This window comes from Panthera uncia, assembly GCF_023721935.1.
Source record: "Panthera uncia isolate 11264 chromosome C1 unlocalized genomic scaffold, Puncia_PCG_1.0 HiC_scaffold_3, whole genome shotgun sequence".
NCBI lineage: Eukaryota > Metazoa > Chordata > Mammalia > Carnivora > Felidae > Panthera > Panthera uncia.
Window position 1 is genome coordinate 70,765,330 of NW_026057584.1, and position 13,650 is coordinate 70,778,979.

At 36.4% G+C, this 13,650-nt stretch overlaps 1 protein-coding gene across 2 annotated transcripts in view; it reads left to right on the forward strand.

Moving 5' to 3' along the window:
• Window positions 1-13,650, forward strand: part of ITGB6 (integrin subunit beta 6) — an 86,652-nt gene that overhangs the window by 2,234 nt on the left and 70,768 nt on the right. Inside the window, exons 4-5 of one of the 2 annotated variants that reach the window (XM_049616111.1) lie at window positions 1,460-1,664; window positions 2,519-2,765. In XM_049616111.1, the coding sequence (XP_049472068.1) occupies window positions 1,460-1,664; window positions 2,519-2,765 (452 nt within the window). The remainder of the gene's footprint in view (window positions 1-1,459; window positions 1,665-2,518; window positions 2,766-13,650) is intronic. The other variant, XM_049616112.1, reaches the window with a different exon arrangement.

Here is a 13,650-nt window from a genome sequence, read left to right on the forward strand (position 1 = left end):
TGTAGATTTTTATTTAAATGTATTATTTTAGCACTCATTAAAGGGGGCTTCTTAAGTCACTCCTGAATAGCTTTACTTGTGTATGACACTTGTTAGTCACATTATTGTCAATTTTCAAAGGCAGAGTATTCTGAACACACTCTAACAGGAGAAGTAGTTACATCAGTTGAGACAACTGAAGCAAACAGTACACGAGGCTTCTGTTTAGAGTAGATTGGAAAAAAAATAGGTTCTATGGTTAACACCACCTCTGACACTTTGGCCAACACTGTGGTTACAGGTGGTGGCAGCGATATTGTGTTGAGAAGCGTTCTGAGGCCTTGTCAAGCCACTGTTCGCCTTGGATGTAGCATGGGAAGTTACAGCGTTTGCTATGCTTAGTCTAGGGCCTCAAATATGTACCAGGCCTCACTGACAAATAATGAATTCTAAAAAATCAATTTCAGAAGAAATGTAACCTTTCTAGTTGGTGAAATAGCTAGAGTGGCTTAGAATTCTAAGAGATGAGGAAAACCCTATGAGCCTTGGTTTGCTTCTTTCCAAGCATGACAGTCCATGAGCCTCAAATTTGACGTTGCCTAGAACTTCAGTAGCTCTAGAGCAGCTGTGCTGTGGGGTAAGACAGGTAATTATTTCTCAACTCCATCTGGGTCAATGTTGCAAGGTTGTTTCTAGCCTGGAAACATCATCTCACTGCCTCCTGTTACCAAGTGGATCAGAAGGGGCCTGGGAAACTCCTGAGTCCTACACAAAAAAGTAGTCTTTTACACCATATTCTCTTTGCTTCCCTTCTCCACTTCCAAATCTTGGAGAAAAGTTCCAAAGACCTTGAACTGGAATACTTTCAGACACTGAGTTTACAGTCCCCAAGACTGTAGTGAAGTCCCCAAACTTTAGTGAAGTAAGGCCTCAATAGAGGGGTAATGAATGTATCCACAAGTTAAGCCAGAACAGAGAGCTAGATGGGGAGATGTCACAATCTTTGCCCTTTCAGAACCCACAGGAAAGGCTTTCTTTGTCGTCAGATTTGATAACAGACACACGGAGAGCTAAGACAGTCCAGGAGCCTACAGGTCAATCCAAGCAGATATTTTCATGGAATGATATTAACTTTATCAACCGTTTCAAGGATCTGGTGGTCATGGCACAGAGCTTTAAAGAAGTGAGCATTAAGAACAAAATAGCAACACAAACAAATAAACAACTGGTAGGGGAATTCAACTGGGTATAATTAAAAGGAGAATCCAATTTTACTCAGAATTTCACTGGCAGAATTCTCTGGTTATTCTGCGATAACTTAATTTTAGGCCTACAATTAACATCAGGCACATGGGGATATGATATACTGAGTATGGCAAGCTGCCCAACTAGCAAAACAAGCAAAAAAAATTTTTGTCTTATAAAGAAACAGAGATTTGTCTTATTTTTCTCTTTATTGTTTTTTTTTTTCTTGTTTTAGAATTTTACCCATCCATCTGGAATTGGAGAAAGGTGTGATACCCCAGCAACTCTTTTAGCTAAAGGATGTCAACTAACCTTCATCGAAAACCCTGTCTCCCAAATAGAAATACTTACAAATAAGCCTCTCAGTGTAGGCAGACAGAAAAATAGTTCTGACATTGTTCAGATTGCACCTCAAAGCTTGACTCTTAAATTGAGACCAGGTATGTTGTGATTTACACGAGCATTGGCTCATGTAAATAAATCTACCGTCACATATGGTAATACCATTATTAAGCTAATAGATCTGGTACCATGTTACATATCATGATTATTATGAGTCAGAGTTCCCATTCTTAAGGAAATAGAGAATCTCTGGCCTAATACTCTTCTTCATTCACATTGGTCACTCACACTCCAAATGCATCACTAAAATAAGCTTATCTAATAGTAAGCATTTGAATTGCTCAAATGTTGTTAGGGCCTACCTCACATTTCTTCAAGAACTGTAATGTAGCTTTAAACACCTCTTTATTTTCTTCTCCCTGGCTAAAACCACATACAAAAAATTCAGCTTATCTTCCATCTAAATGGATGCTGGTTCTCCCAAGGAGATATAAAATATCCTAACTTTTACCTCCTTTAGTAGCTCTAAACTCACTGCTGAAAGATTTTTCATGGGCTCATTCACTTGTAAACTTGACCAGGTAGTTTATGAAATCCTCAGTATCTCCAGCAAGTTCTTATTGGTATGAAGTAGCCAGTTGGCCCAGTAAATGGCTATTCACAAGTAAGTCTCAATGTATTTTTCATCTAAACATTTATTTATTTTTGAGAGACAGAGTGAGACAGAGCACGACTGTGGGAGGGAGAGTACACAGAGAGAGGGGGGGTACATAGAATCCAAAGCAGGCTCCAGGCTCTGAGCTATCAGCACAGACCTTGATGTGGGGCTTGAACTCACGGACCGTGAGATCATGACCCCAGCTGAGGTCGGATGCCCAACCGACTGAGCCACCCAGGTTCCCCAGTCTCAATGTATTTTTAAGGATTTTCTTTTCTTACATGGGCTTTGCAGGTAGTGAACAGACCCTGCAAGTGCAAGTCCGCCAGACAGAGGACTACCCAGTGGACTTGTATTACCTCATGGACCTCTCAGCCTCCATGGATGATGACCTCAACACAATCAAAGAGCTGGGCTCCCTGCTTTCCAAGGAGATGTCTAAATTAACCAGCAACTTTAGACTGGGCTTCGGCTCTTTTGTGGAAAAACCCGTCTCCCCTTTTATGAAAACAACACCAGAAGAAATCGCCAACCCTTGCAGGTAAGTAAATGATTCTCTGGCATCTTTGAACACTGATTTTCTGTAGAGATGGCCCTGCTCTGAGTGGCACTTGCCAGGAGCTTGCTAACTCCCTGGCATTTCCCTCCTGCCAGGTTGGATCTTGGCAGCTCTCTCAGTTGTCCGGGCATTTTGGAACCAAGGTGACCTCATCTTAATACCTGGTTCTGGCCTTGGGTTCTTTCAGCACCCTCACATCTGTCTTCCTGTGTAGAATCTTTTTTCAGGAGTGGCAAATTTGGCTTTGTGTTCTGCAGACAGGGGAAGTGACTCTTTCACTATAGGTTTCAATGGCCTGTGTCCATCTACAACCTCTCAGAGACCTTCTATTCCCAAAGGCTGCCTCTTTCTGAGGCTCTTTGACAGTAACCCATACTTTCTCAGAGTATTTTTCTCCATGACCATGATTTCTGCCAAAATACCAATTTATACAGTTCTCTCTGACATACTTTGGGAAATGTGGATTTCTCTTATCGCTTGGCTTTCTCTTATTATTTCCAGCCTTCTCTGCTACCCAATTCAGTAGGAAAATAAGCATTATGGACTCTATTGTAACCTGCTACTGTCAGCTATTAAAACCATGTGTTATCCAGGTGATGGTCAGGGGAAAGTTGCTTTGTGATGGCATACGTGTACAGTCAATGACACGTTCAAAATCAAATGATTCAACATCCTTCTATTAAAAAGAGCTACCATTTGCTGTGTGCCAGACACTGTGCTACAGGTTGCACACACAGGACCTCATTCAATCTTCATAATAACAGCAGTTCAAAGCAGGTTTTATCATCCTTCTACTCAGAGGAAGTAACAGAGGCTCTGAGAGGTTAGTAATTTTCCCTAGGCCACATGACTAATCAGTGATCTGTACCAAAATCTGGGTTGGTCCAAAACCAAGCCCCTTACTACTATGAATCCAGTATATATGCAACGGCTTTCCAAAAGTATATTGACTTTTAATACTTTTATACACCCAAGGCATCAATCTCTAAAAGACAAGCACCTTTATAATATCATTTAAAAACTTTTCAGTGTGGTTCCCAACTAGAATCTGACATAGACAAAGATAATTTGACCATGAAAGGAACTCATCACTGATTGTAGCTGTTAGGAATTGTGTTTGGTTGCAAGCACCAGAGATAGTAGCTTAAAAAGGGAAGGTTTTTGGTTTTTGTTTTCTTTTTCACCTGAAGGGAGTCTAGAAAAAGGCAATTCAAGGCTGGTATGGCAGCTCCACACATCAGGGATCTGGGCCTTATCTGCTTTTCGCTCTCCCATCATTGACTCTTGGATTTTAACTTCAAGGCCCAAGGAGTTTTCAGGGATGCCACTCATTACTTCTTCATTCCAGACAGTAAAGAAAGAGGAAAAGAGGGGCAGATCAATAAAAGGCACTGCCTTTCTCCCCACCTTTTATTTCGAGGTATCATTGACACGCACCAAGATGCCATACATCAGAAATGTTCAGTTTGATGAGTTTTGACAATTGAATATACCAATGTAATTACCACATAAAACATGATGTAGAACATTTCCATCACCTCAGAAAGTTTCTTTGTGCCACATTATAGTCGGTTCTATTCGCCTAGAGGTAACTGCTTTCTGATTTCCATAATTTAGATTGGTTTTGCCTATTCCTGGATTTCATATAAATTAAATAATATAGTATACACCTTTTGTTTCCGGCTTCTTTTATTCAATATAATGTTTCTGAGACTCATCCATGATTTTATGTTGATCAGTAGCTTGTTCCTTTCGGTTTTAGGTAATAGTCCGTTGTATGGATTTACTACACTTTGTTTATTCATTCTTTCATTGATGGATATTTGGATTGTTTCCCATTTTTTTGCCTATCATGAAAAATGCTGCCATGATCACTTGCCACTAAATCTTTGTGTGTATGTATGTTTTTATTCCTCTTGGATAGATACCTAGAATTGGAGTTACTAAATTGTATGATAAGTGTAGTTTTAATTTTTAAATAAACTATCAGATTGTTTTCCAAAGTAGATTTGCCATTTTGCATTTCCATCAGCAGTGTGTTCCAATCATTCCAAATCCTTGATAACACTTAGTATTGTCAGTCTTTCCAGTTTTAGCCATTCTGATAGCTATGTATATTATTGTAGTTTTGATTTGCATTCCCCTAATAACAAATGATATTGAGCATCTTTTCACGGTTTTCCCTCCATTCTCATCTCTTATTTTGTGAAGTATTTTTTCAAGTTGTTTGCCCATTTTTAAAAATTAGATTCTTTTCAATATTATGTTATATAATTTCCTTGTATATCCTGGATAAAAGTTCTTTGTCAAGTATATGGATAAAAGTTCTTTGTCAAATACATGTTTTACAAATATTTCTTCCCTGTTTGTGGGTTGTATTTTTATTTTTCTAGCAATGCCTTTGGTCAAGCAAAGGTTTCTAATTTTGTGGGAGTTCCATTTTTCAATTTTTAAATTTGTGGCTAGTGTGTTTTTTTGTCCTAAAAAAAATCTTTACCTTAGCAAATATCCCAAATATTCTTCCTATTTTTCTTCTAGAAACTTTACGGTTGAAGCTCTTGCATTTAGGTCTATGACTTCAAATTAGTTTTTGTATTTAGAATGAGGAAAAGGCTTAGGTTCATCCTTTGTTTTCATGCAAATACCCAATTGCTCCAGCACTATTTGTTAAGCAAGACTTTCCTTCCCCCATTGAATTACCTTTATATCCTTGTTAATAAGTAATTGACTATATATATATATATGAATGTAATTCTGGACACTCCATTCTGTTCCCCCAATCCGTTGAATACACCCATGTAACCACCAATGCCTTACAGTCTTTATAACTACAACTTTATAAAAAGTCTTAAAATCAGGAGCGTAAATTCTCCAACTTTGTTCCTCTTTTGTTTTGCTATTCTAGATCCTTTGCATTTCCACAGAAATTTTAGAATCACATTGTAGATTTCTTCAAAAAATATGCTGAGATTTTGATTGGAATTGCATTGAAATGATAAGTCAATTTAAGGAGAATGGACATCTTAAAAATACTGAATGTTCCAATCATTGCATATGACATATATTTTCATTCATTTAGGTCTTGTTTACTTTCTTTCAGCAATGGTTTGTCATTTTCAGGGTAGATATCCTATACATCCTTTTTTTGATTTATTCCTAGGGTTGTTTGTTTTTTTCTTAATTCTGTTGCTAAAGGTATTTTCTACTTGTTTGTTGATAACATATAGAAATGGAATTATTTTGCATATTCACATTGCATTCTGCAGCCTTGATAAATTTTTCTTATTGGTTCCAGTCTAGTTTTTTATAGATTTCTTAGAATTTTTTATGTACATGACCATGTCATTTATAACAACCTCTTCTTCTTCCAATACTTATGCCTCTTCTTTCTGTTTCTTGCCTTGTTGTACTGCTTAGGGTCATTAATACGATTTTAAATAGAAGTGGAGAATGATGTTACTTAACTTGCTTGTGATCTTAGGAGGGAATCTTCAATGTTTCACTATTGGTTATATTATCAGCTACTGTTTTTTGTTTTGTTTTGTTTTGTTTTTATTCCTTTTATCAGATCAAGAAAGTTCTTTTCTATTCCTTATTTGGTAAATTTTTAAAAAATCATAAATGGATGATGAATTTTATTTCCTTGATTTAAGGAGTTTTGCCACAAATTTCCCCCAATTCCTTATACTTTCATCTCATTGGCCAGGACTTGTTACATAGCCATGGCTAGCTGCAAAGGAAGTGTATTGCTACCCCAAATGAAGTCAGATTTCTGGTAGTAGAGAAGAATAGCAGTTCTGGCAAGACTCAACAAAGAGCTTTCTAGAGAATAGATTTATGGTGTATATTAAATAGTAAGGTATGATTACTATTATCAATTGTTTGATTCACTTGTGAAGGGAAGTGAACTTGGTTCTAACAGCCTCCCAAAGCATTTCTGATGCTCTGGCCCTCATATATATATATTTAATAGAGAATGTTGTATTTGTTTAAAATGTGTATTTATTTATTTATTTTTAATTTGTATTTATTTAGATCTCTGGTATGTTAAGCTTTGGTAGAAAGTCTAGTAATGCAGTTTCATCTAGGATTACAAAGTCCAACCTCTGCCCCAGGGGCTTAGTCAAAAATCATTCTTTCTGTCACAGGCCAGATAAGAGGTAGTAACATCAAGTACAATAATGACCATGGGAACCAATGAGTAAGGACTGTTACCAGAGAAAACAATTAAAATTAACAAACCAATGGCTCAGCTAAGTTGGCAGCCCATCATCTAACAATAAGACCCTGTCCTTAATCAGGTTCCTAGAAAAAAGGAAGCAGTTTGGCTTTTTATAGCTCTGACTGCATTTCATTCATTTATTCATTAATTCATTCAACAAAAATTTACTCTGCTCCAACTATGTACCAAGCCTTGTGCCAGGAATGGAGATATCTGGAAGAAAAAGACTTACACTCAGTCCTCAAAAAGCTGAAATTCTTTGAGGAGCAGGCACACAGTATTAGCATGGTCATTAAAAGCATGGGCTTTGCCATCAGCCCTGCATTAGGTTCAGATTTGTCTACTCACTTGTAACATCAACTTAAGTGAACATTTTCACCCTTAAAGCTTCAGTTTGGATTAACCATACCGATCACACAGAGTGGTTGTAAAGACTGGGTGAGGTAATGAAGCATTTGGTACTGGCCTTGACCTTGAAGTTCTCCATAAGTGGTAGTTACTACCAACATCAACAGAGTGAAGTTAGGGGGAGAGCAGAGCATTGCACAAGCTGTGGTGAATGGAGTCCCAAAGGAGAATCATCCATTTGATCTCTTGAAAGGTCAATATTTTCCAAAGGTGTTTCTTTTATTCTTATTTGCAAAATTTGCCATTAGTTAAAATTATAAATAATGAGTTATTTCCTGCAGCAGTATATTTTTTCCTTGCCTTTCACATCCCTAATTCTCCCAGTTTCTCTGTCCAGATACCACCCCCAGACATATACTCACCAAGAACTCAAATACCAAACATAATAGTCAATCCTTTGATCAATCCAAACCTCATAATTAAGGAATAAAATGTTCTTTGGTAGGAAGGCAATAAGAGGAAAGAGTGAGGAGTTCTTCAGACCTGGGTTTAAATCCTAACCTTGGACAAACAACTTACTCTCTTTTAGTAGGTCTCTTCCCATATAAATGAGGATAATAATATTCATGTCCTAGGGTAATCATGACAATTGAATGAAGTCAGAATATAACAAACATTCAAAACAAGTATTAATTTTCTTTCTCTCATCCATACTTAGTATTTCTAGTTATTTTTAAGTAGAGTCCTCACAATTTTAGACCTCAGGACTTTCTTATATTTTCAAAAATTAAGACCCCATAAAGCTTTAGTTATGTGGGTTGTATCTATCAAAATTCAGCATCTTAGAAAATAAAACTGAGAAATTTTTTAAATGATTATTTATTGATTCATTTCATAATTCCAGTAAGAAACATGCTGTACATTATTATAAAATCACATCTTTATAAAAAAAATTATATTTTTCATAACAAGACGAAAATCAGCAAGAAGAGTGGCACCGTTTCACATTTTAACAAACCTCTTAAAATATCTGGTTTGATAGAAAACAACTGGATTCTCATGTCTTCTTCAGCATTTAATCTGTTGCAATATTTTGTTTTGGTTGAATTCCATGAAGAAAGTCAAATCTCGCATAGATTTATAGTTGGAAAAGAGAGAAGCATTTAATAGCTTTTTACAATGTCTGTGGACATTCTTCTTTGATACTACATTCAAACTAGACAAGAGGTAAAAGTTAGTTTCAAGTGGAGTCTGAAACAGTATCAACGAACTTTGGGTAAAGCCATTGTTGTGTCTTGCACTTTGAATGGCTGTTTTACCCATGTATGTGATTTTGTAATATACTTCGGTAATTTGGAAAATATTTCTTCAGTGAATTAAGTAGATCTTCCAAGTTTCCTAACACAGTATTGAAAAAAGTCACATTTGTTAATATCACCACAAATCTCATCAGAGAAGTCTTCAAGTCCTGAGAAGCTATTAATCTCATGGGTAGCAGATTAAAATTTTCCAGAATTCTAATTTTCTAGTTACCTCAAATTTTATCATTGGCAACAAATACTGACAGCTGTTTTCCTTGAAGGACAGGTTTTCCTCATGTTTAAGAACGTATCTGCCGCATACCCAAGTTGGAATAATAGTTTGGCTGGCACACATTCTTTCAGGTAAAAATCTTCTATAAAAAAAGGGCCAGTTGAGTTCAAACAACTGCAGAAGTTTTTTGTCACTGTGAACATTGTGCTTCCGTGTGCCGCAGAAATGTTGTATGCATATGTCCCATGTGGTTACACGGAAACACTTCATTTATTATTTATTATTTTTTTTATTTTTTAAGTAGGCTCCATACCTAACGTGGGACTCAAACTGATGACCCCGAGATCAAGAGTCGCATGCTCTACAAACTGAGCCAGGCAGGCGCCCCAGAAATACATTTTTTTAAAAAACACGTATTCAAGGGTGTAGACTTAATAAAATGAGTAACTTTTACTGCTTTATCAAAGATAACCAAGTAAAACTAGCAACTTTATTATGATTATAAATGCTTGCCAGTAAAAATCATAAGAACCACTACTAGCCAGGTTTGAGCCATTGCCTTGATCTCCAGCACCAGCTGTTTTACTCACCACTGCTTTTGCAGCATCAGTGCAAATGTCAACACAGTGAAAAAGACAAATAACATCTTTTATTATTATCAGAAAATAGTTCGACCCGATGGCCTCTCTGAAAATGTCTCAGGGACCTATGTGGGTCTGTGCACCACACTTTTAAAACCTGTTTAATCTAATCTCTAATGCTTTTAGGAGTAGTTTCTTTCTTTATCTTCTTTGGATATATGGTCACTAAAAAATTTTATTACACCATGTAAAGAATGCTGAAGTGGCTTACAGTTTTTAAAGAAGTTTTCCTTATGCTATTGTTTAAGATACACTAACAAAAATGTATTTTCCCCATTTTCATATTTGTAGATAGGTTGTAATATGCATTTTAAAATATTTAATAGCACAAAGGTCAAATTTTCTCCCTCTATCAAACATTTTGAGAGATTTCTTTTTTAACATCATTCCACATGTGCTATGTTTTGTTTTGTGGGTTTTTTTAATATGATGCCAACAATGAGGTATTCACTATAGTTTTGCAAAAGAGGAAGTAGAACCATGAAATGCTTAGATTTCTTACATGTACACACACACAAACACATATGAGTGTACAGAACAGTTTCTTATTGCAAAGGCAATAACTAGCCCATGTGAGAATACAGACAAAAAGAGGAAAATGGAAATTATTTCTAATCCCACTCAAAATGATGGTGTTAGCTATTTGGTATGTATCATTGTAATCTTAGTTTGTGTACATTTATTTAAAAGTCTAACAAAAAATGTAGATAGTATTTTTGTATATTGTGTTTCACAATTATTCTGCAGTTTATTTTTTTAATTTATTTATTTTGAAAGAGAGAGAGCACAAGCGGGGGGCAGGGGGGAGAGCAGAGAGAGAGAGGGAGAGAGAGAATCTCAAGCAGGCTTGCTGCTATCAGCAGAGAGTCGGATGCAGGACTTGATCTCACCAACTGTGAGATAACGACCTGAGCCGAAATTAAGTCAGATGCTTAACCAACTTAGCCGGCCAGGTGCCCTTATTCTTTGTTTTAAATGAAAATCTATTGTTATCTAGGGACTCAAAATAAAATTATTTGCTAATGAGTACCTACTTCCTTCAATTGCTATGCCAAGAAAATAACAGCCCAATATGAGCATTTGTTAGAGGAAAGACTCTGACCAAAACAGGGGGAGTCTCTTAATCAAAATTTCCTGGCATGAGCCAAGCCTGACATTCTGCTTTGCTTTAGCTACCTCGGTCTCCCAGCAAGCATGTGTGTTTACTGAATTAAACTAGAATTTCATTCCATTTTCCAAAAGCATAGCATTCTAGTAAGATCTGCCTAGCAATTCTTACCGACAAAGATGTACATTTCTTACAAAAAGATAGGAATGCTAGTTTCTTTGGTTTCAGAAGATGTTCAAATGTCACTTTTGTACAGTGTGAGCAAGCAGCCCCAAATAAAAGATTAAACTAACAATTTTCAAGAATACTTAGTTCATAGGGACAGTGGTACACCTCACATAGTTGCATACTTTTTATCTCATGTAACCTCCACAAGAACTTCGTCAAGTAGGTACACCAGTCTCATTTTACAGATGAAGATACTGAGGCCCAGCAATGTGAAGTAACTTGCCCAACGATAGATCACCTCTCAGTCTTTGTATTCTAAATCAAATGCATTTTCTTCCAACACACAACTACGTTAAATGCTATTGGAGCAATTGGAACAAATGATAAATTATTGTCATTTCATAGGTAACGATTTGAAAAAAAAAAATTAAACATCTTCCTCATATAACTCTTTAAAATACATCTCATATTTGAAGGTTGAAAACAAACCTGACTACATAAAGTTTTAAGGTATATATCCAAAAACAGCATACACAAAATTAAAATACAAACCACAAAGGCAAAAGGTTAATATTTTTAAGGGAAATGGTTCTTAAAATTTAGTTAGAAAATAAAAAAAATACCCCAATAAGAAAATGAGCAAAGGATGTAAGCTGGCAATTGGCAAAAGAAGAAATACAAACTGTCCATAAATATGAACAAGTGCTCAGTCTTAGCAGCAATAAAATAGAAATTAAACCTTAAATTAAGATGCCATTTTTAACTGATCAACTGGTATATTTTTGTTTTGTTTTGCTTTGTTTTGTTTTGTTTATAATGATGTAACTGATACAAACTTTTTGGAAAGACATTTGCTAGTATGGATTGAAAAGTAACCCAGCAATTTCTCTGGAGTCAATTCTCAGCAGAGATACAGCAGAGCCTGCAAAGGTGTATGCGAAAGGATCACAACATTACCTAATTATGGAAAGATTTATGAAACAAAATTTTATTAACAGATTATCAAATAAACTGTGATATATCTCATAACTTAACATTTATGTTTTTATTTTCTTCTTTGTACTTTTATATTAACTCAAATTTTCTTCAGTGAGCCTGTATTAATATTTGATCAGTAAAAAACATACAATTCTTGAGATGCCATTGGCCAAATCTGTGATCTGTTGTCAAGTCTGTGCTAGACTTTGTGTAAAAGTGATTTAGGTAAAAAAAAAATCACATTAAGGTTTAGCAAGCACTTAACCGAAAAGCTCATTGTGCTGTGTTCTTTGCATAGTTTAGCTCATTCAAGCCTTACAACAATCTTACTAAGTAGATACTATCTGTGGTCAGCACTTCAGAGCTTCAATGAAAGCTGATGCAAAATATTGAAAATAAGAGAAAACGATTGCCTTCTGAGAATTAAAGTGAAATATAATGAGTCAGAAAGAAAATCAGAAAGTTCCCTGTAAACTGTAGGCTGGCTTCCTGGGCCCACCAGACCAGGTATCTCGACAGAGCTGAAAGATTGAACAGGCCTGTAGGTTTGCTCATGGGAGGTTAGGGAATGTGAAGAAAGAGCGGTTCCAGAGGCAAGTATGGTCCACATGCACCCAAGAGCCTTAACCAAGGCCCTTCCAGAGTTTCTAGTCCCGTTGGCTATCAGAACGTCCTAAACTTTGTTAGCTGAGGAAGCCAACCACAGGTGAGGGAGGAGCCAGATATGACCAAGAGCATCCATTCTGGAGATGGCTGTCTTAGGACATCTCAGACTGCTGGGGTCATCCAACTCCCCTTGTTCTAAAACATGAGGACATATTGGATTATGATCTGCTTTCCATTAAAGTCTACTGACAGGGAAAAAAAAAATTGCTACCTTTGCAGATACTAGCATTTTGGTCCCAGCAGAGCCCCATCTCTCAGTGTGAGTGCATCCACAATCATTCTGATTTGTATAGTTGATTCTCATTACTCATGGGAGTCTTGCTCTATAAAGTATCCTCAAATACTTACTTAGCTAATGCTAAATCATTGCTCCTAGAAAAAATACAGGATTAGGCTCATGCAAGCCTCTGGACTTTTTTTTTTTTTTTTTTTCCAACTGATCAATACATAACTTTATTTTCTGTGTCTTTCTGTTTAAAGACACCTTATTTAATATATATTGTTGATTCATTAGCTTTGCACTCACAACCAACAACACTATAACTCATGCCAGAACAAACTTATCTAACACACATATTTCCTCTATAAGGCACATCACAGCCTTCTTGCACTTAGGAACACTACACAACACTTCAGCACTACTCTGCAGGACCATTCTAAACAGCAAGATCATCAACAAAAAGCACACAAATGAAAAAAAAAAAAAAAAGAAGGAAAAGGAAACCAAATAGATGACAAAAAGGACACTTGTTTACAGTATGAGAGGTGAAGTAAGAACACAGAGCCTTGTTTGACCTCAGCTGGGAACATGTGAATCAGGTGACTCAAATTTTTTTCCCTTCTATGTGTGTATATAAATGACTCAGAATGTACTAAAAGTATTGATTTGGGGGCTACAAATAAATTTTAGTAAGTAGGTGAATTCGCAGATATGGATTCTGTGAATAACGAAGACTGACTCAGGCAGATGAACTTGGTGAACAGGACCCTGACCCTGAAGGATGCTCCAGTTCTTTGTGTGCCAGTGACACACAAAGTTTTGGCTACTGAACCAAAAAACTATTCTCACAAGAATCAACCAGCTCTCCCCAGGTAGCATAGCACAACCTCACTGTGGACTACTCTCTTCTGTTTCCATACTTCTATACAAGTGTTTCTCAAACATCAGAATGCGTCAGGAAGATATGAATGCATCACTGAGCC